At 43.6% G+C, this 15696-nt stretch overlaps 1 protein-coding gene across 1 annotated transcript in view; it reads right to left on the bottom strand.

Annotated features, from left to right (window-relative positions):
* The window catches only part of ADAMTS12 (ADAM metallopeptidase with thrombospondin type 1 motif 12), a 120222-nt gene that overhangs the window by 32741 nt on the left and 71785 nt on the right, over positions 1–15696 (bottom strand). The window contains exons 8-12 of the mRNA XM_083402623.1: positions 15539–15682; positions 12637–12781; positions 7272–7364; positions 5429–5574; positions 4027–4196 (exon numbers count right to left, since the gene is read on the bottom strand). Coding sequence (XP_083258749.1) covers positions 4027–4196; positions 5429–5574; positions 7272–7364; positions 12637–12781; positions 15539–15682 — 698 coding nt within the window. The remainder of the gene's footprint in view (positions 1–4026; positions 4197–5428; positions 5575–7271; positions 7365–12636; positions 12782–15538; positions 15683–15696) is intronic.

The raw sequence follows: 15696 nt of genomic DNA, 5'->3' as shown, positions 1-15696 counted from the left end.
CTATAGACACACACAACTGCAAGGTTGCAGTGCAAGTATAAAACGAAAAGTTAAAAGTAAGTACCTTGGCAACAGGTGACAGTAAGACACTGCCTCCCATTAAGAGACATTTGTGGCAGAAATCTGAGAGCAGCACGTGCTAGAGGGATCATTGCTACAATCATCCTGCATGGGCCAGAGCACTTGGTTTGCATGCAGAAGGTCGCAAGTTCAATCCCAGGCAATCAAGTGTCAGGGGCTGGCTCGATGCAGAGGCGTGGTGGAGGCACCAGTGGGGAATCCCCAGGGTGAAAAAGCTCAGAGCCTGGGGGTTGGTGGTGAGATGATATCAAGTACGGGAGTTCTCCTCTCCCTCCTGGTAGTTCACCAATAAGAATGAACAAGTATCTGGTGGATTTTGTTAGGAACGTCCTACTCTCGTAGGACCTTGGCAGAGACACATGCCCGACTGGCATGTTCTCTCCCTCCTGGTCAATTGTTCGGGAGCTTCAAAAGCTTTCTGCAACCCAAACATCACAGCGACTGATGCCTTGGAGACATCAGCACACTTAGGGATCCGCAGAGTATTCGCAGTTTGCGTAACAGAACTCAGTAGCTCAGCATTTTGGCTAATCTACGTTTGGCTAATACACTCAGAGCATTCTGCTTTAGCTCCTTCGTCTTTCTCATCAGACACCAAAGAGAGAAAGAACAAAGGACAATAATCCCACTTCACGGGACACAGTAATACCAAAACATCCTGTCTCTGTCACTTCCCACACTGTGGAATGAAAACATACACCGTCATGCGATAGACAACAATCTCATGACTGCAGACACGGGGAATGAATCTCCAACAGATTTATAGTCTTTTTATTACAGTATCATGTTGCGAATACAGATCGGCATCTCTCTGCAAGGATCGGAGTGGCTCACTCTGGTTCCTCCCCCCCACTTCCGCAGCAAGAAGCAGACCGATGGGAAGTCCCTCCGCTCTTGCTTCTCCTTTGTTCTCTGACACGCTCATACTGTTAGAATTCCTGCTCTGTGATTGCAGTCATGGGAAGAGGCTGTGGCAGAGAGCAGTCCAGACTCAGAGGGAGGTCAAGCGGAGGGTGGAGGCTGGCTGCTGAAGAATCCAGGGACTCTCCCCCTCCTGCTGTTACCAGCTCCCCTCTCCACTGGTCTCCTGGAACATACAGAGGTATGAAGAGGGCAGAGCAAAGAGAGACAAGACGATGGAGCCTTAGTCTGCTAGGGAAGGAACAGGGGAAGGATCCTTAGAGAAGTGGCAACTGCCTCATTGGGGCAAGACCTACTGGGAAGGGTTGCTGGGCTCACTAGTCTCGCACTGTTTTAGTTTCTTTGAATAAAAAATTAACTTCACTGACACTAGTTTTTTTTTTTTTTTAATTGCTGATCTATTCCTGACTTGGGCTACTGACTTTAGGGTAGGGCTGGGAGAGTGCCTCTGGAGAGTCACTGCCAGGGCTCACCCATGCTTACCTTTGCTCCACATTTCTAGGAGCAGATCTGAGCTTTCCAGGTCTCTGTGTGAGTGCTTTTCTTTTTGCCCTGGCACTGAGAAAACCTGCTCTTTACTGCTGAATCGGAGCAAATGGCAACCCACAGAAAACCCGAATTGCTGTTTGTTTTGATTCAGTGTTGAAGAGCAGGTTTTCCTGGGGAAAGCAGTGGGGCAAAAGAGAAAAGGGAATAGAAGAAAGTGTTCAGATATATAAAGAAATTGTGGATAGGTAAAGTGCGAACCTGTGTGGGGCAAAGGGTAAGTTTGGATGCGTCCCATGCCAGCCACTTTAGAGAAGGCATTGTGCCAGCTCCCAAAATGGCCATAAGAGCTTGCCATATTTACAGATTTCTGTAAACGCCTTCAGAAACGATCTCCTCCTGTTCATTCCCAGCAGTGCACTTATTAAATGAAAATGTGTGGCATTTACAATGCGTATGAGGTTTATTTTTGTGGCAATCAAACATAGAAAAGAAAGTGGTGGGAGGACAATTACTGACGGGAGCAGACTAAACAATTAAAAAACTGCTGCCTGTTTTCCCCGCTTTGAAGAGCAGTGGTGGAAATCACTGAAGAGAGCAGGAAACAAACTGGACTTTTTTTGTGTCAACGGGCTGGGCGTGTTTTAGATCAGCCTCAACACTAGTCAATAGACAATTATATGGATTTGGCATGCTGATATTATGCCCTTGCTTCCTTTTGCAGAGAAGGTTACCTGGTACTCCAGGCTTTGACTGGGCTTAGCTTTAATTGTCATGATAATTAACTTTAATCATCATGATAATTAGCTTTAATTATCACTCTTTAAACATTGCACATATTTGAATGAATCAACACCTGCAAATGAGTAATGCTTCAACATTCCTCCTGTGAAAGTAGCAAACTTTTAGATACAAGAACTTGCTCAAAAAAATACTCCCCCCCCCCCAGTTTCCCCGCAAGGCATTAAATATTTATTTTTTTAAGAAGGGGAGGCTAGGCCTGTAATATAAAATCTTGGGACATTTCTTCTCTGTTAAGTAAGTACTTTTTAACAAAGTGTCAGCAGTTGCAAAACAGAAGTTAGAGCAGCATGGCAATATGTGTAATGTAATTAAATCCAGCAATTTCTTGCGCTATCCAATACTATTACAAAGTGAAGCTAATCACTTAATCCGACACTTAAAATTTGGGATGTATGCAAAGTATTCAGTGATCATAGGGCAGGGTGATCAACCTTTTTTAGGTGCGTGGACACATTTGGAATTTTGAGTGACTGCTGCAGGCAGTATCTGCAAGATGCTTGGATCTCAGAATTAACAGAGCAATAGTTTCCCTCTCTTTCCAGCTTCAGAGAACCTTTTCAATTTACTTATTTGCTAAGACAGCATCTTAAAAAGCAGAGACATCACCTTGCCAACAAAGGTCCGTATAGTTAAAGCTATGGTTTTCCCAGTAGTGATGTATGGAAGTGAGAGCTGGACCATAAAGAAGGCTGATCGCCAAAGAATTGATGCGTTTGAATTATGGTGCTGGAGGAGACTCTTGAGAGTCCCATGGACTGCAAGAAGATCAAACCTATACATTCTGAAGGAAATCAGCCCTGAGTGCTCACTGGAAGGACAGATCCCGAAGCTGAGACTCCAATACTTTGGCCACCTCATGAGAAGAGAAGACTCCCTGGAAAAGACCCTGATGTTGGGAATGATGGAGGGCACAAGGAGAAGGGGACGACCGAGGACGAGATGGTTGGACAGTGTTGTTGAAGCTACCAGCATGAGTCTGACCAAACTGCGGGAGGCAGTGGAAGACAGGAGTGCCTGGCGTGCTCTGGTCCATGGGGTCACAAAGAGTCGGACAGGACTAAATGACTAAACAACAACAAAAGGAACGCATGCAAATTCACTATGGAACCCTGGTGCTTTGCAGAGTACTCTGGAATAAGTTCTGGGATGCAGACACTAATAGTGCTTTCAGTGTATAGTGTGGACTTGAAAGACAATACTAATCTCTTTTCATTTAAATGGTGATCTAATGCTACACAGATGCAGATAGCAAGTCTTCCTTATCTGTGCAGATCAGAACCAGATTAACAACTCTTAAAATCAGGAGTCCGAAGAACTATGTGCAGTTCCCCATTGGGTATCAAACGAAAGAAAAATTAGGCATAGGAACTCTAAGGAAAGAAACAACTACCTGACTTTTAAAAGACATCTCAAGGCAGCCCTGTACAGGGAAGTTTTTAACATTTGATGCTTTACTATCAAAATCTAAATGTTTTACGGTCAAAATCCAAATGTAAAAGCTTTACCAGATGACGTGAAAAATTCATTATGGGTATTAAAAAAATTATTTTCTTCATTTATTTCCAAATTTTTTGCAGACCACTTTTTACCATAGGTTTTCACAAAGTGGTTCACACTACAATCTGCAAAGCAACCTGTCATTCAAAATAATACTGTGCTTAAAACAAAAGTGAAACCCGCAGGTAAAAAGCAAAAGTTCAATAAACAGGCGTTGTGCAACTTATTTAACCTTACCTGTGTTGTACACCGGAATCCACGTGTAGAACTTATTTTTGTAGGCAACCGTATCAAATTCACTGCACTGCATTTGACGGAAGTTTGGTGAGGCTCTGGGGCACAGCTTGATGTTACACATACGATAGCGCTTCCTCTCCCCTGTGCAGTACTTCCCTCCAAACTGTGGCCTGGAAGTGACAAAAGGGGTTTCGAAAACAAGAATTTATTTATTACATTTGTTATGTACTGAAGTTCTCACCCTGGGCCAGCAGGGGGATACTGTAGATAGTTATGCAAATGAAGGATTGAAAGTGACGTTCAGTGATTGGATAGTTTGTTTGCAAATGAAGGATCGAAAGTGACGTTCAGTGATTGGATAGTTTGTATGCAAATGAAGGATCGAAAGTGACATTCAGTGATTGGCTAGTTACAGAAAATGGTTACTGTTGCATTCTAGTGGAGCTCTATATAAGCAGGCTGACTGAGCTCCTCAGTTCAGTTCTGTTCCAGCTTACAAATAAAGAGCTGCTTTGGAAGAATCGCTGTGTCCTCTGATATGTTCGCCCACAACTTAACAACATTTATATCCTGCCTTTCCTTCAAGCAGCTCACAGCGGCGTTCGTAGGTTCCCTCCTCATATTTAATCTTCATAACAACCCTGAGAGGGAGATTAAGCTAAGAGTAATGCTGTGTGTGGATCTAAACCTGGACCTTCCATGTCCGAGTCTGACACTCTAATCCAGGGATGGTGAACCTAGGGCCTTCCAGACACATTTTCAGAAAATCTGCCGAAAGTAGATCGTCTTGCAAAGTTTGAAGGCTGCCTCCCCTTGCAGTGAGAGCTGGACCATAAAGAAGGCTGATTGCCAAAGAATTGATGCTTTTGAATTCTGGTGCTGGAGGAGACTCTTGAGAGTCCCATGGACTGCAAGAAGATCAAACCTATCCATTCTGAAGGAGATCAGCCCTGAGTGCTCACTGGAAGGACAGATCCTGAAGCTGAGACTCCAATACTTTGGCCACCTCATGAGAAGAGAAGACTCCCTGGAAAAGAACCTGATGTTGGGAAAGATGGAGGGCACAAGGAGAAGGGGACGACAGAGGACGAGATGGTTGGATAGTTTTCTCGAAGCTACCAGCATGAGTTTGACCAAACTGCGGGAGGCAGTGGAAGACAGGAGTGCCTGGCGTGCTCTGGTCCATGGGGTCACGAATAGTTGGACACGACTAAACAACTAAACAACAACAACAACAACCCTTGCTTTAGATATAATAATAATAATTTTAAAAATATTTTTTTATTTATACCCCACTGATCCAGCTGGGTTTCCCCAGCCAGAAGGCCCTACATCCAAGATGTTTAGGTTTCAAGATTTTGAAACATCAAACATTAAGCAAACTGCCAGATGTGAGACTTACTCTGGGCTAGTGCACTGTCTCTCCGCAGTTTGGATTCCAGCCCCACAGGTCCGTGTGCAGTGCGACCACGATGACCACGAACCCCATGCACCGTTCACTGCTTCGGGGCTCTTGCCTACGGTTATGCATTCACCCGTAAAGCACCACTTGACAAGAAAGCAGCAAACACAATGGGTCAAGAAAAAAAAAACCAAACACACTATTGACACTGCAACACATTTCTTTCATAGTAGCTTGCTGGAGACTGGTGTTAAGAGGGAGATAACCTTCCCGCTTTTGTGACTTTCAGTTGACATTGTAGACCTTTCTAGGCCAGGGCCAGCTGTATATATGAAGCAAGAGAATCTCTTAAGTCTAGACTTTTACTCCCCCCCCCCCCTGCAAAGCCAGCATAGAGGGGCCAAATTCAGACTGAGGCTGGGTACAGGGGGAAAGGGTTTAGCTCTGTGCCTCACTACCAAATCCCCAGTTTAAGTTGCCCTGCCAGAGCTGTTTTAAATTGCACAGGGAACTTGCATTGTGCTTCTAAGTCTCCCCCTCCACAGTCAATAGCAGCTTGGGGGGGGGGGTGAGTGCAGATTTGCACTTGGGAATTGGCACAAGAGCAAAAGGTTAAATCCTTCCCCTGTGTAGAGGGCTTACCTGTCAACTTTACAAAGAACAGTCCTCTGTCTGGAGAAGTCTTGTATGTGAAATGTTGTCTAGTCCAAATTGGGTTAAAGACACCATAGGAAGTGGGAGCTGATAAACACTTCAGCCCACAGTATCAGATTCACACAGAATCACCTATTTATAGTCTTCCTTACTATGGTGGGATGTACTGTATTTCTATTTAAATTACAGCAATTATGTCCAAGTTTGAACTTATACTGTACATGTACTTTATTAGCACAAGAAAATTTCATTAAAAAATGAAAAATCCGGAGGTCTTTGATGTCACATGTACCTGTTCAGACGTGGTGTTAAAATGGTGTTAAAGACTTTTGCAAAACAAAACAAAATCATATAGTCCTACAGTTCAGGGTAAGACAGAAGTTGCCCCATTTTTTAAAAATAGTATGCATGTCTTAAATAAATTATTATTATTATTAACATTTACATGTACAATGAAAATATAACTAGATCCTGAGAATCCTCTGCCCCAGTTTAATCCAGGTTTGAGCAAACCACCATTTGCTGGGTTTCAGTGCGACAGCAAACTGTGTTTCTGGTCTGGTGTTATGTCTGAATCACTCCATAGAAATGACATGCCATCAGCCCCGAGCCATAAGCCTGCTTAGAGACACTGAGCAGGCTTGGGTATTCTGAAGAAGAAGGGAGCTTGTTAAGGTAATGAGTCCGTGAATTGGGGAAGGTGATGGGAGCTGCAAATCAAGCGCCTGGAAAAACAGGACACATTTCAGAATAATGAACTACCCCAACTACTGGGATGCTGCTTGGTTAGAGACTCAGCTCTGCTTTGCTCAGAGGAAGGTCATTTAGCTGTCAGTGCTATGGAGAAACTCCAAAAGTATATCTTTCATTTGATCTGTGGGAGCTAGGCATGCAAACTCCCTGATGCTGAAGGAGCTGGCATAGATTTGAAAAGAAGGCAATTTCCTTGCCTTCCAGATTGGGGATATAAATGCAGTTGTAAGATGATAACTTAATGAAAAAACCATCTGATATGGTTAGCCTTTCAGAGTGAAAGGCAACAATGTGAATGGGACCGAATGCAAAATGGAGCAAATGAAAGATGTTTTATAAGGATGACACTTTGTTTTGCATTGTGCTCTTGCAGCATAAAGAAAGTCGGGTACCAAAGTCATAATTTCCCATCCTGGTCTCTCCTTGTGACAGATACCTTATTTTCACTGCATCTCGTTCCATCTGCCGCAGCATCCAGTTTCGACCGACAGGAACCTTTCACAAAGCACCACAATGTCTGGCAAATATTCTGCAATGACAACCTCAAATGTTGTAAAGAAAAAACAATTGAGACTTTAGGGAATTGTGTTTTTTGGGGGTTTTTTGAGAGGGCTGTTTCAGCTTGGGTTGTCTTTAAGAGGCTTGATTTCATGCTCGCAGGCGTAGCCAATGTGGTGCTCTCCAGATGTTGTGGATGGCAATTCCTATCAGCCCCAGCAAGCATCACCAATAGCCAAGGATGATGGGAGTTGTAGTCCACAACATCTGGAGGACATCAGGCTGGCTACAGCAAGTAGGAAGAATTGAGGAAAATAAAAAGATCCCGTGGAATAACCTTGAGTGAGGTTTTACTTACTCATCAACTACCTAACCAAATTCTGCAGAATGCAGCTGAATTTTAACTTCATTATTACCTAGCCTTAGGCTCTCAACCCTCGTTGTCGATCATGCTTCCTAAATCAGTAAAACTATTACTTAAACTGTAGTGCTTTACCCTACTCCCAGTAGTCAAAACTCTGCAGTTAGTTCTAGTCATGGAAGACAGGAAATGGATAAACCTCATTTCCTGTCAAGCACAAGCTACTACCCCCTGGGACATTGGGGACCCACACAGACACTTGCATTTCATTGGTTTTGAAGGAGAAAGCAAACCTTTCTTGCCCAATTAACCCTCTCAAAAACGGGATGGGGTGAGTCAGGAGCCAGTATTAGTGCCCATTAGTTTTTTGGGGAAATGAAAAATAAGTATCATTTTTGTGAAAGTTAACATTTGCCAAGAATATGAATTTCCACATTTGGTAGTTTTTGGAGCTGTGAGCTGACACTGCTCTCAACTACTCTTTGTATAAAAAGCACAGTTACGCCAATGGAACTCATGTCTGTTGGGAATGAGGTAAACAGCAAAGAGCTAAAGGGCTTATTTTTCTGAAAGGTGTATCGTCAAGGGCTTACAGCTACATGATTCTTCCCCCTTCCCCCTATGGTATTATGAGCTGTATATTTTTCTTTACCGTAAGTCACTTGGAGACATTCAGGTGACAAATGACTATTAAGTTTAATAAACCTCAACAACAATAACTCATCCATTATGCACACAATGCCAGTTAAGGAAATTATTTGCTTTAAAGCATAGGAAATGCAATGGAATAATTAGAATAAAGAGCAAAAGGAAGCATACAGTATGAGCAGAGTTTTTCAAATTTTCTACCTTCAGGGCATACAGTACTTTTCACACTGACCCATTTGCCACGATGACTCATTTGAGCATCTGCCATGAAACTCACATCCTCTGCACATTGCAGGGGATTCTGGGACTTTGGAGCTATGGGAACACATAAGTTAGGCATGTCTATAGTTGGGTTCGCCCCTCCCCCCACGACACACACTAGAAGCTTTACTGTTTTCCTCTTGCTGGTGTGCAGTTTTAATTCACTGCCAAATATTCCTGGAAGCCGAAGAACAAAAATGCAAAGCAAATCACGCAGGGGGTCCTTGTCAGATAAATCAATATAGAAAGGGCTCCCTGTTAAGAGTGTTTGAAAGCCAATATTCTAAAGCAACTTTTCTATGCAGTTTGATGTTCGTAGTCCGGTAAGACAAATACAGAAACATAGACAGGAAAACCCAACTGCACATTCAAGTCTGGCCTCCTAAGTCACAGCTGAAATCCACTGTGACTCTGCATGCAGCTCCCTCATCTTCCTCAGTCTTCCATCCCACTTATGAACAACAACAACAACAACAACAACAACAACAACAATAATTTATTTGTACCCGCCCATCTGGCTGGGTTTCCCCAGCCACTCTGGGCGGCTTCCAACAAAGATGAAAAATACACTAAAATGAACAAGGCCAATGCTCCTCTGTACTGTGAGGATGACCAGCAATCAAGGTTCATTGTTAGTGTACAAAGCCCTCAACAACTTGGGATCGTGTTATCTCAGGGACTGCTTTACCCTGGATGTTCCTGCCTGATCACTTCCTAGCGATATCAGGCAAATGCCAGCTGGGTTAAGCTTCAGTCACTCGCTTAAGGCTTTTCCCCATTTGTTCCCTGAAGTGTGACCCTAGCTGCATGCATTATTTATATTGTTTTCATGTCAAATGTAGTTTTATGTTGTACACTGCTCTGACTTCTTTAAAAACAAGTTACAGGTAAGCAGTGTATAAACTAGTATAATAAATGACGATCCATTTCATTTCAGTTTTCGTTATGGGACATTCATGTTCCTTTGCTGTCCATTCGTTGCATTCAATTTGGCCCCAGTGCTCATGAGTTTCCCACCTCCCCTCCATTTCATTTTCCTGGTGGTCGCCATTTTCTTTCCCAGATACCCAGAAGTTCTCCCAGTCTGGAGCGTTCTTGGAGAGCAGGGATGGCAGCCGCTACAAGAAACCTTGCCCCCCCCCCCAAAAAAAATGCCCTGGGTCAACACACCATTCAGGGCATCTGGAGAAAGAAAAAGATTGAAGTCAGCTGCACTTCCACAGGGAAAACGGGATCATTTGGTTCAATTCTTTGTTTGTTACAGAATTAATGTGCGCCTCTAACAATGACAAAGTCATTGGACAATTTGAAGAATATATTTTTCACAGTTAGGAGAAGCCAAACAATTTCACCACATTGGGGCTCAGCTTTGGTATAGAGTTGACCCCACTGGTCTGCTATGTATATAACCCAACAGTTTATTAAGCCTTGAAGAGACTGGTAAATCATGTGTCACTCAAATGATGTCATACATGTAGGCATTGATTGAAAGCCCATCTGCCCCACTGCACATTGTCTGACTCAAGATTGTACAAATATAAAAAACCTCATGCTGGCAGCAATCTTTGGAACCAATGTGGGCATGGGGAATGGGGTGGGAGGAATTACACATATAACTGCAGGCAACTTTTATGTTTCCACTGCAGGCACATGCATGACAGGATGAGAAAACCATGCATCAGTTTTACAACACCTTGCCCAATTAAGCATTTGCATAGCTGCAACAGAAGCATCATTGACTGTAGAATTACTCCTCCCCTTCCCTCTCAGCTGAGCACATATCTTTCTAGGATTGTGCCTCGTGGGTTTAGTAACCATGGAGAAAGCCTGGTAGATGATTTCCTCTAGAATTTTGCTGATCTGACTTCACTGCCAGTTATAGCCATCTGACAGATTGTGTGTTGCTGTGAGTCTATAACAGTACAAACCTAGTCCCACGATTGAGCTACAGAGACCAAACTTAGGACTAGTTTTGCTTGGATGAGATTCCCTTTGGTCTACTGTGCAGGAGAAAGTAAGGCGTCTATTAAATGCCTTTCATTATCTAAGAGTCTGGTATTTTAAGAACAAGAGCTCTCACTATCAAAGGGAGACAAATACACCCCCCACATGCTGAAAAGAAAAACAATGACAAACCTAGACAGCATCTTAAAAAGCAGACACATCACCTTGCCAACAAAGGTCCGTATAGTTAAAGCTATGGTTTTCCCAGTAGTGATGTATGGAAGTGAGAGCTGGACCATAAAGAAGGCTGATCGCTGAAGAATTGATGCTTTTGAATTATGGTGCTGGAAGAGACTCTTGAGAGTCCCATGGACTGCAAGAAGATCAAACCTCTCCATTCTGAAGGAAATCAGCCCTGAGTGCTCACTGGAAGGACAGATCCTGAAGCTGAGAGTCCAATACTTTGGCCACCTCATGAGAAGAGAAGACTCCCTGGAAAAGACCCTGATGTTGGGAAAGATGGAGGGCACAAGGAGAAAGGGACGACAGAGGACAAGGTGGTTGGATAGTGTTCTCGAAACTACCAGCATGAGTTTAACTAGACTGCAGGAGGCAGTGGAAGACAGGAGTGCCTGGCGTGCTCTGGTCCATGGGGTCACGAAGAGTCGGACACAACTAAACGACTAAACAACAACACATGCTGAAATAGAAAATATAAAGTGCTAGGGCATTGCCTGAAGACACATGGCACAATTCTTTCTAATGAAGCAGAGCAGGAGGAGGTCTGGCCAAGCGCCTGTGGAAGACCACCCACAAACCCCTGGATGTGTCTGTGTTCAATACCAGCATGAAGGGAAGGTGGGATATAAATGGAATAAAAATAAACACTGGAAATGGTCCTCTTTCCATTCCGTGAAAACAGTGGTGAGGAACCTGTGGCCCCTGTCCTAATTTCATGTGGCCCTTTGGACGCTTAGGTCCTGCACTTGCCCTCCAGACCACCTTTTTGGGAATCACTTCCTCTTCCATTGTTTGGGGGGGGGGGGGGAGAGAAAGAGAGAGGAGCAGGAAGAAGAGAGACAAGGAGTGAGAGATACATGAGGTGGGACTAAGAGAAAGATAGTGCTATGTAATCCTTCAAAGCTAAAAACTATTTTGTCTCTGGTCCCACTCTTTGCCAGCATGTCAACAACAGGATCAACCCTGCTACACTGAAGAGACCTAGAAAGCTTCTAGAACCAGTGACATCGTGGGCACCATCAAACAGTAGAGATGGTGAATAGAGATGTAAACAAAAAGATACAGTGCAAAGTGCATTCAGAGCATGGTGAGCTTCTTTTTAAGCATCCTTGTATCTATAGTATACAGGCAAATTGAATTGTGGCATGTCTCCCCCTTGCAGGTTAGGTTGTTAAGCATAATGGTTTAATTGTACATGGACATGGAAATAACTCTGTATATGGCTGGATGTGTATTGCCAACTGGGAAACTCCATTGAAGCATTGTAAAGCTCTCTGAGTGCCTAACGGGTTGATAATTAACTGAGCATTCAGCTGCTACTCTGTCACAAGGTGTTTAACTTTAGATCACACGAGTAAGGCATTCAGCTGCAAATCTCCATTTTGGGTGTGTAAGTTGAGTTCTCTCTCTGAAAGCCACAGAGGGCAAAGAATGTGATAATGGCTTCTCTCCAGGAGAACATACTTTTGGGCTGGAATATAGGCTATGAGAGATACAGAGCTTTGTTTTTAGCTTCTGATCATAGTTCTTTTATGTTTGTATGAAGCTGAATCTATGCCTGGACAAGCATATGATTTATACAACTATCTGGATGTAACACTGATTGTTTTGTGTCTGTTTTGGAACAAGTTCCAAAGCAAAGCTTTGAAACCGTATTTTGGGTCTGGACAATTTTTATCCCAGGAGGAGTCTGTTTTTCTTCATCCTATTGCTACAAACTGCACAATATTAATATCTGCAATACAGGTGGTTGTCACACCTCCTTCCTCCTCCATTACGTTCAGATGATTTATGTTGCCACCTTGAAATAAAATGTGGGGTGTTGGGAGAGAAGCAACACTGAACTTACATCCACTTGATCGCAGAATGTTGCATTGGGTCCATATTGCAACTGGCATTGATGGTGCACATCATAAATCACTCCAGGTGCAATGAAAGGGGGCTTTAGATCTTTCTTCTTGGGTACATCATCCAGGCAGAAGCCCCATCCTCGGCTAAATATGAGGTGTGAGATTAAGTATTAGCATTTGTGGAGGTTTTTTAAAACAACAACAATACTGACACCTGCTTCTCGTGGTGTGGCAATTGTGGTGAAGTAGCATCTCCTTCACCTCTCTCTTACCCCAATGGTGGAAGGATGGGAAAACAGGAAAGTGAGTTGAGAGGACTCCCCACAGACAAGACTGCCAGTGCTGGCTATATTAGGATATTTTCACAGAAGCACTATGTGCAACTGTGTGTAGGAGGCGAAAATACTGTCCTATTCATTGCTGTTCAAGACACCAGCTTGATCACAGTATCCTGTTTTGCTCGCTAAATTTCCAGGAAGAACATGATAAGCTAAACCGCTAACAAGATGATTCAGAAAAATGACGACAATCAATAGTTTGAGATGAATGGCATATAAAAAAAGAAAGCTGAAGAATATGGGCATATTTTAGCTTGGAGAAAAGGCGATTGGCAGTCTTCATACACCCAGGGAAGAACAAAATGCTGTAAGAAACCTAAGACGGCTGCTGAAAATAGCATCTCCGTATCAAGTTATCCCTCTTCCACTCAAGACTTCATGCAGAGGGACCACAGAGATCTGTAGTTCCCATGCAGAAGATGAATGTTCAGTCACCATAATCTCCAGTTACATAGTAGAAACAGATGGGTGGGAGTAGAGACACCCGCCTGACACCGCAGTTACTGCTGCTTATCTGGGTGGGGCTAGGGTGGGATACTGGCGAAGCTGGAGCCATGAGGCTGCACCAGTGGAACTGCCACCGCCAATCTTATGCTCCTGGCAGTGTAGATGCACACAAGCCCCAGCCTCCCTTCTCTAGGGCAATGGGGATGTCACAAATGTTGTTTTTCCTTTGGAACCTTTTCTATACAGTGGTGCCTCGCAAGACGAAATTAATTCGTTCTGCGAGTTTTTTCGTCTTGTGAATTTTTCGTCTTGCAAAGCACGGTTTCCCATAGGAAATGCATTGACAGTTTCCCATAGGAAATGCATTGACGGTTTCCCATAGGAATGCATTGATGGTTTTAAGAAAAAGGCGCAAGACGTTTTCGTCTTGCGAAGCAAGCCCATAGGGAAATTCGCCTTGCGAAGCAACTCAAAAAACAAAAAACTCTTTCGTCTTGCGAGTTTTTCGTCTTGCGAGGCATTCGTCTTGCGAGGTACCACCGTACATCTTTGAAATACACTAAAATAAAACGGGCTTCCTTGTGTTGCTTTTGCCTTACATGCTGCCCCAGTAATCATGCATTTAGAAATAAGAAACATTAATGTTACCCCAGGATTCTAACAGAATTTACTTCCAAAGATTTATTATTTTTCTTTATTTTAGAGCTCTGCAAGTACAGGAGCCCATCAGTTAATAGTTTGTTACAGATTTTGGGGACGTCATATCTTTACCTTATTATTAGCAAGACTCTGAATAAACTTTCTAACTTCATCCTCTGAAACTGGGGGCTATGTGGTGGCTGGTATCTTTTATCAGGAAAAATTACTGGGAAACACCTGACCACTGAACCCTCACCAGAATAATTGTATACAGTGGTACCTCTGGTTGCAAACAGGATCCGTCCCGGAGCCCTGTTCGCAACATGAGCAGAACGCAACCCGCGTCTGCGGGGGTCATGATTCACCGCTTCTGCGCATGCGCATGACATCATTTTGAGCGTCTACACATGCGCAAGCGGCGAAACCCGGAAGTAACCCTTTGCGGTACTTCCGGGTTGCCACGGGACGAACCTGAAAAGATTTAACCTGAAGCAAATGTAACAAGAGGTATGATTGTACAGTGGTGCCCCGCAAGACGAATGCCTCGCAAGACGGAAAACCCGCTAGACGAAAGGGTTTTCCGTTTTTCAATGCGCTTCGCAGGATGAATTTCTCTATGGGCTTGCTTTGCAAGACGAAAATGTCTTGCAATTCTTGCGATTTTTTTTCGCTCCCCACCCCCTTTTTCTAAGGCACTAAGCTGCTAATAGCCTTTTAGCAGCTAATCCGCTAATCCCTTAAGCCTTTAATAGCCGCTAATAGCCGCTAAACCGCTAATAGTGCTAATCCGCTAATAGGGTTGCTTCGCAAGACGAAAAAACCGCTAGACGAAGAGACTCGCGGAACGGATTCTTTTCGTCTTGCGAGGCACCACTGTATATGGTTAAAATGCTCTTCCCACTGCTTCTGGGCATTTTAGCTAATAACAAGCGTCGTGTCCAAAGATCTATCTTCATCTGTCAGCAAGTCCTTTACTGCAGGGGGTTGGACTAGATAACCCCTGAGGTATCTTCCAACTCTTCAATTCTATGATTCTATAATCTACATCTATTTACCAGTGTAATAAATTGGGGCACCTAGTCACAAGGTAACCTAGCTCCTGTTATCCCTTGTGCTTGCTTTGTAATCAATGGTTGTGCTTATGATGATGGTCAGATGTCACAATAAACTATGGAAGCAAGCTACAGTGAGTCTCAGGTTGCTGCGCTCTCCTTTCCTTCTCCAGTAGAGCAATGAGGAGGAATTTGGAAGAGTCTCGCTTCCCCTTTCCATTAACAACAGCCTGTCATGCTATTTGTTCCCAAGGCTTACCACAGCTTGTTGTTATCATGCTAAACCATAGTTTAGCATGATGCCCAAACTCACCCAGTGTAATGGAGTTAAAAAAAATAGCTGCAATATCCTCAAAGGCAATGGCGATAAGGATTTTGTTTAATGCGTTCCATTTCCCTGTAGCAAAACTGTCATATTGACTCACTCTAGGAAGCGTGTGACATATTCCTTGCTGCATCTGGACCAGGTGAGAGGACTGGGGTCATACTGCAGCTGCCGGGACATAATGTATGGTCTCCTTCCCACTGGCTCACAGTCATTTTCCTTTCCATCATGCTGAATACCAAAACTGGGAGAGAAACA

Source organism: Podarcis tiliguerta, assembly GCF_965153285.1.
Source record: "Podarcis tiliguerta genome assembly, chromosome: 11".
Taxonomy (NCBI): domain Eukaryota; kingdom Metazoa; phylum Chordata; class Lepidosauria; order Squamata; family Lacertidae; genus Podarcis; species Podarcis tiliguerta.
This window is presented reverse-complemented; position numbering and strand designations above follow the sequence as displayed.